General features: G+C 42.4%; 1 protein-coding gene and 1 non-coding gene across 6 annotated transcripts in view; one reads left to right on the forward strand and one right to left on the reverse strand.

Annotated features, from left to right (window-relative positions):
* Positions 1–17145, forward strand: part of PALLD (palladin, cytoskeletal associated protein) — a 339690-nt gene that overhangs the window by 71893 nt on the left and 250652 nt on the right. For all 5 annotated transcript variants that reach the window (XM_054554689.1, XM_054554684.1, XM_054554686.1 and 2 more), the window contains exons 3-5: positions 8118–8184; positions 9784–9889; positions 12270–12344. In XM_054554689.1, the coding sequence (XP_054410664.1) occupies positions 8177–8184; positions 9784–9889; positions 12270–12344 (189 nt within the window). In that variant the 5' untranslated portion in view covers positions 8118–8176. The remainder of the gene's footprint in view (positions 1–8117; positions 8185–9783; positions 9890–12269; positions 12345–17145) is intronic.
* On the reverse strand, positions 13395–13503 carry LOC112133184 (U6 spliceosomal RNA). The gene has a single exon (XR_002914871.2). It is a non-coding gene; the product is annotated as a U6 spliceosomal RNA (small nuclear RNA).

The following is a 17145-nucleotide window of genomic DNA, read 5'->3' on the forward strand; positions in this document are numbered from 1 at the left end:
TTTTTTTTTTGAAACGGAGTCTCGCTCTTTTGCCCAGCCCAGACTGCAGTGGCGCTCTCTCGGCTCACTGCAAGCTCCGCCTCCCGGGTTCACGCCATTCTCCTGCCTCAGCCTCCCAAGTAGGGGACTATAAGCTCCCACCACCGCGCCTGGCTAATTTTTTGTATTTTTAGTAGAGACGGGGTTTCATTGTGTTAGCCAAGATGGTCTCGATCTCCTGACCTCGTGATCCGCCGGCCTCGGCCTCCCAAAGTGCTGGGATTACAGGCGTGAGCCACGATGCCTTGAATCTTGAAAGGCAAAATATGTATAAAAGGATAAACTCCATGACTCAGTTCAGTAAAGTCAGAGATTTAAAACATATCTATATAATATATAAATACAATATATATTATGTTTATTTTATTTTTATATGTTTATATATTTTACTTATATATATTAATTATATGTATAAAAAAAATTTTTTTTTTTGAGGAGTCTCGCTCTGTCGCTGTGTTGCCCAGGATGGAGTGTGGTGGCGCGATCTCGGCTCACTGCAAGCTCCGCCTCCTGGGTTCACACCATTCTCCTGCCTCAGCCTCCTGAGTAGCTGGGACTACCATGCCCGGCTAATTTTTTTTTTTTTTTTTTTGTAGTTTTAGTAGAGATGGGGTTTCACCGTGTTAGCCAGGATGGTCTCAATCTCCTGACCTTGTGATCCGCCCACCTCAGCCTCCCAAAGTGCTGGGATTACAGGCGTGAGCCACCGTGCCCAGCCAATATGTATTTTTTAATGGTTGATATCCACCTCTGTGAAGACATCCTATTTCTTGAAGTTGAAGCTATGTGATTCACATCTAGTTTATTTCTACTCAGAAATATAATTTTTCAAGGAAGATATCAGATAGACAAAAATAAAAATAATTACAACATAGCATTTTCATGAGTATGGGGAAATGGACATTTTGATATATTATAATTTTATACATATCTCTGGGGAGATGCAAAAAAATGGAAATAATAAATATATCCAATAACATTGGAATTATAAAATTATGGTAAATCCACACAAATGAATTTGAAGCAACCTATAGACAATAATGAAGTGCCTATTTACTGACATGTAAAGGCATTTTACAAGTATTAAGTGGGAGAAAAAGCAATAATGGAATGGTGTACATAGCATTGTCTGTGTACACAGAGATAAACTTTGAAAGAATGTATTCCAATAATATCTGGGTGGTGGTATTCCAAATGATTTTTTCCTCTCATTTTTGCTTCCATGTATTTCCTGGGTCTTTTCCCACAAGAAAGTATTACACTGGGTAGGTTTTGTTTGTTTTTTTTTTGAGACACAGTCTCGCTCTGTCACCCAGGCTGGAGTGCAGTAGTGCGATCTCGGCTCACTGCAAGCTCTGCCTCCCAGGTTCACGTCATTCTCCTGCCTCAGACTCCTGAGTAGCTGGGACTACAGGTGCCCGCCACCATGCCCGGCTATTTTTGTATTTTCAGTAGAGACAGGGTTTCACCGTGTTAGCCAGGATGGTCTCGATCTCCTGACCTTGTGATCTGCCCACCTCGGCCTCCCAAAGTGCTGGGATTACAGGTGTGAGCCACCACGCCCGGCCGGTAGGTTTTTAAAATGAAAAGGGAGCACCTTTTAAAGTCAAGGCAGGAGACTCATTTTTGTGACACTTCCACTGGCCAAAGCCTGGAGCACGATTGTCGGCGTGTGATTCCTTCACTCTGCGTGGGAGGCAGAATAGGAAAAGTTAAGGTTTAGGTAGGTAACTGTTAGGTGAACAGATGACAGTAACTACAAGGGCTAGAACATGTAACTCTTTCAGACTGGAGCTTACATCCAAAACTGAAAGTGACGGTTAATAAATACGGAGAAAGACGTTAACCTGAGACTCTGTAGTGTTTTGTTTTGTTTTGTTTTTGTTGTTTTTTTTTTTTTTTTCCTGACCAGCAGATGCAAAGCAGATGACTGAAGTGGGAACAGAGTGGGAGAGGGCGGGAGAATCGCCCTGAGGGGAAGGCAGGGAGCTGGCTGGCACAGAGAGGGAGATTTGATCTGCCTCGTCTGCAAGAGCTGCTCTGATACCTGAGACATAAGGTGACTTTCAGATTTCACAAGGGTTGGACAGGTGTGCAAAAGCTAGCAAATGTGTGTTTATTCAGGGGGCGCCAGCCTTTTTGGCTCCTTTTTCCTTTGAAAATCAGCTGGAAAAAAGTAGCAAGAATGGCTTGCTAAAGAGAGGTCATCAGAAGGAATTTTTTGTTTTTTAATGATTGAAACATTTTGAATCAGGTGAAAAGTAACTGTTTTCTCTCCCCAATTTTTGGCTACCTTGAGAGTGTCCGTGATAACTTCCATATGATTTTTGCCGCCCCTCCCCTTCTCCTAAATGCTTTTATGATTCCAATAAAATGGTCTCCCGGGTTACCCCCGACCTTCTGATCGCCTTCACTGGCTTTTCCTCAGAGTTTCTCAGCTCCCCGCACCTCCTCATCACAGAGAAAACTTTCTCCTGGCCCATAACTTGTTTTTGATGGTTTGTTGTTTGCCCCGTTTGTGTCCCTACTCCGCCAGTTAATCCTGCACACTGACTTTTCCCAGCCCCCACTCTTGGTGCCTACACGACCAGGTTCAAACAAGTCAGCCCCAGCGTCCCAGTCCTGCCTGTGTTTCGAGATTTGCCTCCCGTTACTGCCCCCAGCCTGCTGCTCTTCTCTTCTTGCATGATCTGCGCCTCGTCCCCAGACAAGCTTTACCACTTCCCAGTTCTCTTTCTTCATTCCAGCAGAAGCCTGGAAGGTGTGTGTGAGCAAGGCATGAAGCTAGGCCCTCTGAGGAACCTGCACGCGTGCACCTCATGAAGGTCACGTGGAGTGGGGGGAGGAAGGTCACAGACCACGAGGCTCAACAACAAGAGTGCTTTGCCTGTCACCACTGCTTTCCAGTTATGTGACCTTCAATTACTTCACCTCTTAGTTCCTTGGTGTCCTTGTCTATAAATTAGACGTAATTCGCTTCTTAGTGAGGTTCATTAAGATGATGATTAAATGAGGTAAAGTGCCCAGCAGACGCCAGGCACATAGGACATATGCAAAAATTGGTAGTTCCCTTCCTAACCCAGTGTCCATCCTCAGGGAACTCACCATTTTCTAGCAGGCGTGATATTCTAGGTGACATGAGTGCTGTAAACAAGAACGCTGGGAGTTCAGAGAAAGAACACACAATAGTGCCTGGGCTGACCACGGAAGATAGAGTATCAAGAAAAGATGGATAGGAGTTTCCTAGGGAGTGAAAACTATGACTAAGGTACAGGCATGGAAAACAAGCAGGGAGAGAGAGTCCCCACCTTCTCTGTGTCCTAGGGGAGCCTTCCTTGCCACCATCCTTAAAATTGCAGCCCCCCCGGGAAGTCCCATCACGGCCCGTGCCCTCCCCTGCTTGATGATTTTCCTGCTTCACTCACCACTGTATCATGTACTTATTTCTCTTCTGTGTCCTCACAAGAGCAGAGGGGTGTGTGTGTGTGTGTGTGTGTGTGGTGTACGTGGTGGCTGTGGGTATGGTGTGTGGGGGGTATGGTGTGCGTGTGTGGTGTGTGTGTGGTGTGTGTCGTGTGGGTGTGGCATGTGTATGGTGGTGTGGCGTGTGTGTGGTGGTGTGGCAAGGTGTGTGTGGTGTGTGTATGTGCAGTGGGTGTGGCGGGGTGTGTGGTGTGTGGTGGGGTGTGTGTGTGTTTGTGTGTGGTGGGGTATGTATGGATATGGTGTGTGGGATGTGTGTGTGTGGGGTGTGTGTGCATGTGTGTGTGGTGGGGTGAGTATGGATGTGTGTGGTGTGTGGTGGGGTGAGTATGGATGTGTGTTGGGGGTGTGTGTTGGGTGTGTGTGTGTGGTGGGGGTGTGTGTGTGTGTGGTGGGGTGAGTATGGATGTGTGTAGGGGGTGTGTGGTGGGGTTTGTGTGTGTGTGGTGGGGTGAGTATGGATGTGTGTAGGAGGTGTGTGGTGTATGGTGGGGTGTGTGTGTGTGTGGTGGGGTGAGTATGGATGTGTGTGGGTGGTGTGTGGTGGGGTGTGTGTGTGTGGTGGGGTGAGTATGAATGTGAGGGGGGTGTGGTGTGTGGTGGAGTGTGTGTGTGGTATGTGGTGGGGGGTGTGTGTGTGGTGGGACGAGTATAGATGTGTGTGGGGGGTGTGTAGGGTGTGGGAGGTGTGTGTGTGGTGTGTGTTGGGGTGTGTATGTGTGGTGGGGTGAGTATGGATGTGTGTGGGGGGTGTGTGGTGTGTGTGGGGTATCTGTGTGTGGTGGGGTGAGTATGGATGTGGTGTGTTGTGTGTGTGGTGTGTGTGTGGGGTGTGTGTGTATATGGTGGGGTGAGTATGGATGTGGTGTGTGTGTGTGGTGTGTGGTGGAGTGTGTGTGTGTGGTGGGGTGAGTATGGATGTGTGTGGGAGGTGTGTGGTGTGTGTGTGTGGTGTGTGGTGGGGTGTGTGGTGTGTGTGGGGTGTGTGTATGGTGTGTCTGGGGTGTGTGCGTATGTGTGTGTGTGTGGTGGAGTGAGTATGGATGTGAGGGGGTGTGGTGTGTGGTAGGGTGTGTGTGTGTGGTATGTGGTGGGGTGGGTGGGGTGTGTGTGTATGTGGTGGGGTGAGTATGGATGTGTGTGGGGGGTGTGTAGGGTGTGGGGGGTGTGTGTGTGGTGTGTGGTGGGGTGTGTGTATGTGGTGGGGTGAGTATGGATGTGTGTGGGGGGGTGTGTGGTGTGTGTGGGGTATGTGTGTGGTGTGTGGTAGGGTGTGTGTGTGTGTGGTGGGGTGAGTATGGTTGTAGGGGGTGTGTGGTGTGTGGTAGGGTGTGTGTGTGGTGTGTGGTAGGGTGTGTGTGTGTGTGGTGGGGTGAGTATGGATGTGTTGTGTTGTGTGTGGTGTGTGGTGGGGTGTGTGTGTGTGTGTGGTGGGGTGAGTATGGTTGTGGGGGGTGTGTGTGTGGTGTGTGGTAGGGTGTGTGTGTGTGGTGGGGTGAGTATGGATGTGTTGTGTGTGTGTGGTGTGTGGTGGGGTGTGTGTGGTGGGGTGAGTATGGTTGTGGGGGGTGTGTGTGTGGTGTGTGGTAGGGTGTGTGTGTGTGTGGTGGGGTGAGTATGGATGTGTTGTGTGTGTGTGGTGTGTGGTGGGGTGTGTGTGTGTGTGGTGGGGTGAGTATGGTTGTGGGGGGTGTGTGTGTGGTGTGTGGTGGGAGGTGTGTGTGTGTGGTGGGGTGAGTATGGATGTGTTGTGTTGTGTGTGTGTGGTGTGTGGTGGGGTGTGTGTGTGTGTGTGGTGGGGTGAGTATGGTTGTGGGGGGTGTGTGTGTGGTGTGTGGTAGGGTGTGTGTGTGTGTGGTGGGGTGAGTATGGATGTGTTGTGTGTGTGTGGTGTGTGGTGGGGTGTGTGTGTGTGTGGTGGGGTGAGTATGGTTGTGGGGGGTGTGTGTGTGGTGTGTGGTGAGAGGTGTGTGTGTGTGCGGTGGGGTGAGTATGGATGTGTTGTGTTGTGTGTGTGGTGTGTGGTGGGGTGTGTGTGTGTGTGTGGTGGGGTGAGTATGGTTGTGGGGGGTGTGTGTGTGGTGTGTGGTAGGGTGTGTGTGTGTGTGGTGGGGTGAGTATGGATGTGTTGTGTGTGTGTGGTGTGTGGTGGGAGGTGTGTGTGTGTGGTGGGGTGAGTATGGTTGTGGGGGGTGTGTGTGTGGTGTGTGGTGGGAGGTGTGTGTGTGTGTGGTGGGGTGAGTATGGATGTGTTGTGTTGTGTGTGTGTGGTGTGTGGTGGGGTGTGTGTGTGTGTGTGGTGGGGTGAGTATGGTTGTGGGGGGTGTGTGTGTGGTGTGTGGTAGGGGGTGTGTGTGTGTGGTGGGGTGAGTATGGATGTGTTGTGTGTGTGTGGTGTGGGGTGGGAGGTGTGTGTGTGTGGTGGGGTGAGTATGGTTGTGGGGGGTGTGTGTGTGGTGTGTGGTGGGAGGTGTGTGTGTGTGTGGTGGGGTGAGTATGGATGTGTTGTGTTGTGTGTGTGTGGTGGGGTGTGTGTGTGTGTGTGGTGGGGTGAGTATGGTTGTGGGGGGTGTGTGTGTGGTGTGTGGTAGGGTGTGTGTGTGTGTGGTGGGGTGAGTATGGATGTGTTGTGTGTGTGTGGTGTGTGGTGGGAGGTGTGTGTGTGTGGTGGAGTGAGTATGGTTGTGGGGGGTGTGTGGTGTGGTGTGTGGTGGGAGGTGTGTGTGTGTGTGGTGGGGTGAGTATGGTTGTGGGGTGTGTGTGTGTGGTGTGTAGTAGGGTGTGTGTGGTGTGTGGTAGGGTGTGTGTGTGTGTCTTCTTCACTGCGTATCCCCCTTACTAATGGAGTGCACACCATAGGTGTGCAGGTGAACTCAGCTCTCTGACTTAGGGTTACATGACTTGGAAGTCCAAGAAGTTCTGGCAGGTAGAGGTGGAAAATGAAGGTGGAAATCATGAGGGCCATGAAATGACAAATTTGGGGTTTTTTATTTTACTGAGTAGAGACTCTAATCATCTCATTTTTAACAGGGAAGGCGTGCTCTAGGAAAATCTAGCTGACACAGGGAGGGCAACGATGAATTTGAGAAGGAGGAGATGGGAAGATAAGAATGGATTGTGGTAGTCCAGGCCCCAGGCAAAGAAAGCCTACACTGGATGGTAGACACAGAAATAAATAGGAAGGGACAGCAAACATTCCAGCAGAGTTACCTAAACATGACTGTTTTCAATGTCAATAAAAGATTGGAAAACATATCACAGTAGAGTCACTGGAAGGAATACCAGGCAGCTATCCAAGAGAATGCAGTGAACGTATGTATTCTAAATCTACTGATAGGCAAAAGTAGCCAAATGCCAAGTGAACATGCCATGTGAATCCATTTGTATAAATATGTACATAAATGTAAATATGTTGATATGCTGTATTAAACTTATCCAGGCCATGTGCGGTGGCTCACGCCTGTAATCCCAGCACTTTGGGAGGCCGAGGTGGGCGGATCAGTTGAAATCAGGAGTTCCAGACCAGCCTGGCCAACATGGTGAAACCCCATCTCTACTAAAAAAAAAATACAAAAATTAGCAGGGCGAGGTGGCACATGCCTGTAATCTCAGCCACTCAGAAGGCAGGAGACTCGCTCGAACTCAGGAGGCAGAGGTTGCAGTTAGCCAAGATTGCACCACTGCACTCCAGCCTGGGTGACAGAGCAAGATTCCATCTCAAAAAAAAAAAAAAAAAAAAAAAAAAGACTTACCTGGAACAATACACATCAGACTTAATGTGGTATTTGGGAATGGCATTTAGGAAGGTACCCACTGATCTTTACTATTAGGCTGCACAATTCTGTGCTATATGGTTATTTTCCTATAAGCATGTATTATTATATAAAAGAATATAAATGACCCAAGTTAAATGTGTCTTGGAAACATTAAGAATATACTTTGAACCATTGTAATTTTTTAAGTCTGTCACCTAAAATCTCTTGACATGAAATATGTAAACATCAAAATCTGATTGCAGTTTACCTTTTGGCTAAAAATCTGGTAAGTTGACTCTTTATTTAAGAACAGTAATAATGCAAGTGAATTTGGGAAGGCATGATCCAAAATCAAAGGCCCTCTTACTCAAGAAGAGAACCACTGTCATACTCAGTTTTACCCAGGAGCCAGAAAGCATCTTCTGATTAATGAGTAATAAAGACATTATCAGTCCTTACCCTGCAATCTCTGGAGAAGGTTACAGTTTAAAAGCATGGGTATTCTTCACACAAACACACACCAGTCTTTATTTCATAGTTTATAGCCATTAAAAGTACGGTTGTGATGACCACAGTGATAAAAATGAAACTAATAATAAATCTGCCATTAAAAGTATATTGCTTTGAAGAAAGCTATTTATAGTAGTACTTTTTAAAAATGAGTTTCTGAAGAAACAGTACAACTAAAAAATGGTCTGAGCCTGAATCACTCTATTTTATTGTGTGTTTCGGTCAAAAAGACTTTGTATGTTATTTCATTTAAGAGAAATAAAATTATTTGCAATTATTATAGATAACACTGATATCTTAACTTTACCATTATCTTTAATACTTTCCCAGGTGCCAGTTCAACAGATTCTGACAGTGAAAGTTTAGCTTTCAAATCAAAAGCTGGAGCTATGCCACAGTAAGTGCCTACAATTCCATCGATTATCTGGAAACAAAGAATGGCAACAGAATGGTTGGGGTATGAAACCATGCTTGCTGTGCTTTGAAGAAAAAAGTCAACTGATATTAATCAGAGATCAAATACTGAGGTTGGAACGCAATTTTTTTTTTTTTTTTTTTTTTTGAGACAGGGTCTCACTTTGTCACCCAGGTTAAGTACAGTGGTGCGACATGGCTCACTGAAGCCTTGACCTCCCAGGCTCAAGTGGTCCTCCTACTTTAGCCTCCCAAGTAGCTGGGATTATAGGCCTACACCACCATACCTGGCTAATCTTTTTTTATTTTTTGATAGAGACGGGGTCTCACTATGTTGTCCAGACTCATCTGGAACTCTTGGACTCAAGCCATCCTCCTGCCTCAGCTTCCCAAAGTGTTGGGAGGGATTATAGGCATGAGCCAACATGTCCAGCCCGAACACAGTTTTTAACTTGTAAATTTGAACTTTGAAGTCTGCATTTCGTCATTGATATGCCAGAATTTTACCATACGCAATGTTAGTTTCAAAGACAGCCATCTAATTTATTATAAATGTGTGGAAAGAGAAGTCACATTAAGAGAAAATCAATTAAATCATTACTAAAATGTGAGGACCAATTTATTTATGCAAGTTGGAAAATATCTAATTAGGCCAGAAGTAGGTTTTCCTTTGGATACAATCTATTTTTATTTAGATCTTGTACCCGAAATTCACAAAACTTAGTTATTCCTACAAAGACATACCAATTATTAAAATGTTAATATCTTAATTATTTGGCAAAAATAAAATCTACCAGAAATTCCTATTATAGAAAAGTCCATAAATATTGAGTCTGTTCTAATAAATTTCTTTTATCTGCTAGTATGTACATAAAAATTATATCCATTCAGCATCAAATAATCAGTGATGCTTAAAGGATCTTATAAGGTTATTTTACCACTCCTGATTTTTGATAAGGAGCTCAAGTTTAGTGAAGTTACATGGCTTGCTTCAGATTTCACAGCCAGCTACTTGACAAAGCTGGGCCTAGAAATCAACTCTTCTTAATCTTCTCTGAATATCTCACTAACTTATATGCACTAAGATAACACAAAAATTCCAAGATACCGACAACAAAATTAGAAACCAGAACAAAGAACAGCTGCTAGACTTGAAATAGACAACCAAAACTTTGAGTTAAATATAGGACCCTAACCCTAAACATTTCAAATCTCTGCTTATCAATAAAGATTGGATTTTTTCCAAATATTTTCTCTTAGGATTTTCAATTTTAATACGTTAGCGTCTTCAACAGTGTCTCAGTTACATCTAGCTACTTTTCTTTTACTCATGTTTTGATTTTGCTAAATGTCTATAAGGTACATTCTATAAGGTACATGTATATAACTGACCACAGCTATTCTAGCTGTAGGTTATGCATTCCCATTGTGGAAGCATTTACAGCTGAAGCGGATTGAGTATACAGAAAGAAACCCAGCTTTTATGTTGAAACGTTTCAAGGAATTATTTCTGCTAAAAAAAAAAAAAAAAAAAAAAAAAAAAAAAAAATTCTGACTAAACACTCACCTTCCTATTTTCCAGAGCTCAAAAGAAAACAACTTCGGTTTCTTTGACAATAGGATCATCATCTCCAAAGACAGGGGTGACCACAGCTGTGATTCAACCATTATCTGTCCCTGTGCAACAGGTAAGTATGCTTTGAGCCAGAGCCCATAAGGGGTCGAACTCATCAGCAAACTTGTGGATTTTAAGAATATGACTTTGATTCTAACTAGTATACCTCCTTGAAATAATTTCTAAGTGGACACAAAATTCAGAGCAAAGAAAATTGTAGGTAATGTTTCTCCTTTCAGTTCACTAAAAATAACCTTTAACCAAAACCACACCGCCAATTAGTCAACATTTGCATTTCCATTGGGAACTTCTCTCTCTAACAGCTAATAATCTGATAAAATGGTGTCTGTTTTAGCTGTTAACTATTTGATTATTCCCTCACATGTGTATGCTCTTTCATATAGCCAAATTTATTAGCTCATTACAAATTAAAAGACAAGTCTGCATACCAACAAAAAGCTTTCCCACTCCTAAAAGCTAAACAAATAAGAAAAAACAACTCAAATTCCTTGACTTCACCATGCTTTTTGATCTTGCTTTTATTTTATTGTAAGACTGCTATAGCCATGAAAGAACAATAATATAAACTACTGGCAAGTAATTGTAATGAGTTTACTTTGCAAACACAAACAATATGAACTTTTTTTAAAAAAAAAAGTAAAAAACCATTACATCTGGATGTCTCTAAATCATGATTTAATGAATATGTTCAAAGACAACACTCACAGAAAGGTTTTCCCCCCAAGTCTTGAAACGTAAACTCATTCCTAAGTAATGAGTATGTCTTATAAGTATCACCATGTCCTCCCTCAGCCTTTATTACCTATTGAATGCTCAGGGGTGTTTCAGCCACTATAGAGGCCAATATGTGCTATCGATATGTGGAAAATACAAACAGTAAAGAGAAGACATTTGGGTCTATAAACTTGAAACAACCAGTATCAGTTACTCAGAGATGGCATATATAGTATATATTTCCTTTAAACCCCTTAACCAGAGTGGAATTTATAGAAATATTTGATTAAATCAGTGGACATTTTTTGGTATTTGATGTTTAAATATTGATAAATATTTATTGAGTGCTTAGTACAGTGCTAGGCATTTCATGACAGGAAAAAAATGTCACCCACCCCATTCCCAAATGGGGTGAATGTGACAGAATGTATTTCGACGTAAGACAGAAGCCTGGGAAATAGAGAGATACACACACATCTAGATATGTAAATACCATAATAATGTAAAGAGTGCATTTTTAAATGGATTAAATTCTACAAAGACATGGAATGGAAGGTAATTTACCCCATGTTTATAGTTGGGAGAATGAAGCACCCAGAGAAACTCCATCGCTTTATTATTGCAGGCAATGTGACATCAAGTAATGCTCTGGAACCAGACTGCCTGGATTTGAATCCCAGTTCTATCACTTCCTAACAGAGGGACCTTAAGCAAATAATGCAACCCTCAAGCCTAGTTTCTTCATCTGTAAAGTGAAGATGATAACACTATGTATCCCATAAGTTTGTCCTGAAGATCCAGTGAGTTAATCTTCATATGACACTTGGAACAGTCCCTGGCATAGAGTAAATATTAATACTATAAGAGTGTTCACATATTCTTGGGCCATAAAAAGACAGTGAAAAGCGAAACCCAGACCTCTTGAATCACAGGCCAGTAAAGTCTTCCAGGGTTAATGAATAAGCTCCATTACCATCCCAGCATCTCTACAGCTCTGCCAAAATTTTTCATGATGTCCCGTGGCATATTTAGACACACGATACCAGATCACCATCATCTTGGGTTAAGAAGCTAACAGCCACTTACATAAGTGAATAAATCCAGATCATTTAAAAATAAGTGATAGTACACAAAGAAATATTTTCCATTCACTACTCTGAAATCCTTATATTTCTCCAGAGATGAATGTCATTCAATAGATATTTTAGCACCTTTGTTTTTTGCACGTCAATAAAAAAAAATTCTTTTCTTTCCTTTCCCATAATCCCTATATCAAAAAAGAGTACAAGTTAAATAAGATAGTTAGATGTTTGATAATTTACCCTCCACTGCCAATAGCCAATGGCTTTTATGCATGGAATCCAAACTGTATTTAAAAATAAAATATAATGTCTACGAGAACTTTTAAAAAGACCCATATGGAAGTCCCACACACAGAAATCCATTTGGTAATAGCATTTAAAAGCTCATGGATCCCCAAGGACCCGGGGAACTTTTACCTTGAATGTCCTTTTGAACAGAGAAGAGTAACAGATGTGAAATGAGGAAGTGGAACAATGTCTGTACTGTAAGCGTAGATGAGTAAAATGATGTATGGCGATAGTTTCATTCACTCATTTCCTTCAAGTGGGCGATCCCCATAATGAAAGGTTTCTTCAGCCCATCTTTTAGGCAATTTATATATTTAGAATTTGATCCATGTGTCTCTGCTTTTGCAGGTTCACAGTCCAACTTCATATCTCTGCCGACCTGATGGAACCACTACTGCCTACTTTCCTCCTGTTTTTACAAAGGTCTGACATCTGGAAGTCTCATTCTCTGTGTTTGCTTTGGTCCTTAAATTTCATTTACATGTGGCTTCGTGTAGCAATCTTTAAAAATTAAAAGGAACAGATTAGTAGGCTGATTACCATGGTTACCTTTGGGACTAAATAGATATTTGTTGAACGACTGCCGTGTGACTATAATCTTGTGATGGGTTCTGAGAGATGTGAGCAGGAACCTGATAGAGCCTAAAATCTAATGGGAAAGCCAAGACAGATAGAAAAAAAAAAATTTAAAAAAAAAACACTGCTGTGTAGGAAATTGCTTGGGAGATCTAGCAAGTTTTATAGAGATTCAGAAAAACTGACTTATTTTCCATTTGTCCTGAGTCCGGAATTTGCATTGCCATGCTGAATGACATCCATTTCATTGGTCAGCCTCTCAAGTCAGAAATGCTTCCATATAGCATTTCTTCTCTTTCTTTTTCCTTTTTTCTTCCTTTTTTTATAGAGAAAATTATAAAACTTTATTAAAAGACATTTTAAAAGGCCCAAATAAATGGAGACATATGCCATGCTTGCAGACTGACAGACTGTGTAAAGTCATGACTCCCTGATTAATCTGTATTTAATGTAAATCTGGCTAAAATTCCAACAGCTTCCTTGGTTTTTTTGTTTTGGTTTGGTTTGGTTCTTTTACTTTAAATTCTGGGATACACGTGCACAATGTGCTGGTTTGTTACGTAGATATACATGTGCCATGGTGGTTTGCTGCACCCATCAACCCGTCATCTAGGTTTTAAGCCCTGCATGCATTAGGTGTTTGTCCTAATGCTCTCCCTCCCCTTGTCCCCCACCTCCCGACAGGCCCCGGGTGTGTGATGTTCCCCTCCCTGTGTCCGTGTGTTCTCATTGTTCAGCTCCCACTTATGAGTAAGAACATTCAGTGTTTGGTTTTCTGTTCCTGTGTTAGTTTGCTGAGAATGATGGTTTCCAGCTTCATCCATGTCCCTGCAAAGGACATGAACTCATTCTTTTTTATGCCTGCATAGTATTCCATAGTGTATATGAGCCACATTTAAAAATATGGAACGCTTCACGAATTTGCATGTCATCCTTGTGCAGAGGCCATGCTAATCTTCTCTGTATCATCCCAATTTTAGTATATATGAGCTGCCAAAGCAAGCACAGGTTCCTGGTTTTTAATTGTTTGTTTGATATGGAATTTAGCAACCTGATTCAAAAAGTTGTGTGGGGGAAAAAATGGCTAAGAATAGCCAGGATACACCTGAGGAAGGAAAATAAGGTAGTGTTAGGAAGGAGTGGGATTTGTCCTATAAGATAGCAAGACATTTTAAAGGTATAGTAATTAGGACAGTATGGTACTGGTACACAGCTGGAGAAATTGATGTGTAATTGGAGTAGAGCCCACAAAGATACGGCATACCTACAGAAACTTGCAAATCGCTGAAGAAAGAATGTATTCTTCAGCAGAGGTGAAAAAGTATCCAGCTGGACTCCTGCCTCATACTTTTCACGACAAACAATTCCTAGTAAACTAAAGACAAATGTGAAAGCAAATCTATAAAACTTCTGTGAGGCAGTAAAGAAAAGCATTTTTGTAATCTCCATATAAGGAGTGATTTTTTTTTCCCTTCAGCCGGTTGAATCCAAGCTTTATAAAATATCTTTTCATAAGCAGTTATAGTATTTCCAGTTGGGCACAGGCAACAAATGATAACCGGTGGTAACAACTTGGAAACTACTCTCCTAGCTAGACTACTAAAAAAGAAGTCATGTAAAACCCTGCCTAAAACCATGTCAATCTGATAACCAATGAAGCCTTCCTTTGATGTTTAGAACAGAAAATGTTTACAGAGGGGTGGACACTCCACATTTAGGATGTAGTTTAAGAGTTTTGCACAAGCAGCTTCCCAAGGTCATCACCAGAAAGGGTGTGTTGTCCAATGTATTGGTATCCAAGACACGGTTGATTTGGGGGTGCCAGGGCCCAACACGCCTCTTGGTTTAAACAAATAAAGTTCATGCTGGTGGCACAAGGGAAGGAAAAGAGGATGCAAAGTTTTGCTTTCTTTCACTACCGGGCTTTCCCGCATGGGTCTGGCATGTGTAGATATTATGGAATTCCTCCTGGGCACCAAGAGGAACTCTCAAATACTAAGTACAAAATCCTGTTTTCTCTCTTGCAATGCAGCTCCCACAACATAGACTTTCTATTAGTGGTCTTTCTCCCTTCCCCAAAAGAAAACCGTGAAGCATTCTTGGTGCTAACAGCACAGCTTTAAAGAGAAGTAAACCAAAACTCTGTTTTTTATATAGGTTGATTTTTAAGAACTCTCAAACTGTCAATTCACTGGAAGCTCAGAGCCACTTCTCCAGCCTTTCATTTTCTGTGTCTGGACCATGGAACATCTCTCTTCTGCAGGGCTATTCTCTTCCTTGATGCATCTGCTTTTCCCTTTCTCACTTTAGGCAGCTTCTGTCTCCGATTTGCAGGGTCCTTCTTAGGCCTGGCCTCTGGTTTTGGAGGGGTAGGTTTAGAGAATAATCCTGCTGATCTCCTCTGTAACTCAAACTAGCCTTGACTTTGTCACTCATAGCACCTTCATTGGGCTTTCTCTTAGGCATGATGATGACAATGAATGGCAAGTGGGCTGGCTTTCACAATCCAAGGGTTGCTTCCATCTGTTTTCTCATGCTACTCTGGAAGAGATTCCTAGGTCTCACAGCTGGTCAGAGGCAGAGCCAGTGTTCCTGCCTGCAGGCCACCTGGCAGATTGGTGGACCACAGGACTTTGGGTAGTGTGGACATACATGTGACATTTCTTCCCAAATAGACCCCTCCAAGGAATCACAATGTCAGGTGGACTTGATGGTATGGCAAGAGGGGTCCTTATATGGATCCTGAAACCCCCAGGGCCCCCAGATCCTACAAAAAGTAGATGATCCAGGTTGCCAGGTGCATCCTGTAAAGGTTGACTTTCAGTCTCCTTTGGGGCTCCTTGTTATGTTCCCAAAGGTTCTCCTAATGGCTTACTATGTTTAGCCATGGCTTTTGCCAAGATAAAAATGTTAGCTCCAGGAGGATCCAAATGGCAATCCTGGAATAACTGTGGAGCTTTGACTGCTTAAGTTACTTGGCATCTACCCATTTCCTACATCTCTGACTTTCTGACACTGAAAAAAAAAAAGCATAATCTTAGGAATAAATCAAAGTCTCTTTTGGTGCCTCAAACTGAAGCATGAAGAATATTTTGGTGCCATTTGTAGTCTATCCTGAACAGCTTCCTGGACAAGCCTAGAGACATTTAATAGGTTAATCCATAGAAGCTGGACCCCATAAGTGACACGCTGTTTTAATCTAATAAACTATTCTGTGGACCCAGTCACAAAGGAAGAAAAATATGATTTAAAACCGGAGATTTTCTCCATTTAAAAATAAGAAGAAGGAATGCAATCAGAAATAGTTGATCATCTAAACTTTTTCACTTAAAGATATTCTAGTTAACTACCAGAATGTTTATCAAATGTCTTCTCAGACTTCACATTAGACTTTTATAGTTCTTCTACCAACATCATAGTCTTTTAGGATTCCCGCAGGGTTTTAGGTTTTAGCACACTTACTGCAGGACATTGTTTACAGAATTGGTTTGTTCCAGGACATCATTTGTTGTCCCAACAGATAATTTAAACACACATGCATACAAACAAACAATTCACACTTCCTAATGTGAATTTGTTTGCTTTTGGTCTATATATGGGTAAATTATGTTTGAATTATTTTGACAGTCCTACACCTTACATTTGATCCAATACTCTTTTTTTTTTTTTTTTTTGAGATGGAGTCTTGCTATGTCACCCAGGCTGAAGTGCAATGGTGTGATCTTGGCTCACTGCAACCTCTGCCTCCTGGGTTCAAGTGATTCTCCTGTTTCAGCCTCCTCAGTAGCTGGGATTACAGGTGCCTGCTACCACGCCTGGCTAATTTTTGTATTTTTAGTAGAGACGGGATTTTGCCGTGTTGGTCAGGCTGGTCTCGAACTGCTGACCTTAGGCAATCCACCCACCTTGGCCTCCCAAAGAGCTAGAATTACAGATGTGAGCCACCACACCTGGCCTAGATCCAATATTCTATAGTCAGAAATTTAAATAGTAAGAAAGTTTAAAAGGCCCTATTGCTAGTTAATTCTGGAGAAGGAAGGTAGAGAGAAGATACATGTGATGGAAATATTAATGTCCTGATATTTAAGAACAAGTATAAAAGCTTCTTTGTATCTATAAAGCCAAATTAATTTCTAATCTATTGGATTGTAAAGATTTATTGGTCTGGAGTTGGAGTGCGGTGAGGGACAACAAAGGCAGGAGCAAAGAAGGAGGAAATGAAGGTCAATAAGGAAGACATACAGCATGTTTCATTACTTTACTCAGAATCTCAAAATGAGAAAATATAGAAACCCCTTAGCTTAATAAACTCGACATAGGAAACTAGTCAGGCAGAGGTGGTGCATGAAAAGGCTGAGGCATGTGAAAACAAATGCATGTCTTTTTTCTCTTCTTGTCTGGTTTTCATAAGAATCTACTTTTATTTAGAGTGTGGTCATTTCAAGAAATTCACGTTCCACCTGCTTCCTCTTAAATGTAGATAAGGAAAGTTAACATTGGTTACCATCAAATTCCATAAATGCAGGGTGGTCAGTGCAAATTTGCAGACAGGCCAGAAAGCTCTACAGGACTTACGGTACACTTTACTCATTTTATGACTTGGAGAGGGTGAAAAGCTGATAATCAGTGGGTTCAAAGGTGTTTATCC

The sequence above is a fragment of the Pongo abelii genome, chromosome 3, assembly GCF_028885655.2.
Source record: "Pongo abelii isolate AG06213 chromosome 3, NHGRI_mPonAbe1-v2.0_pri, whole genome shotgun sequence".
Lineage (NCBI taxonomy): Eukaryota > Metazoa > Chordata > Mammalia > Primates > Hominidae > Pongo > Pongo abelii.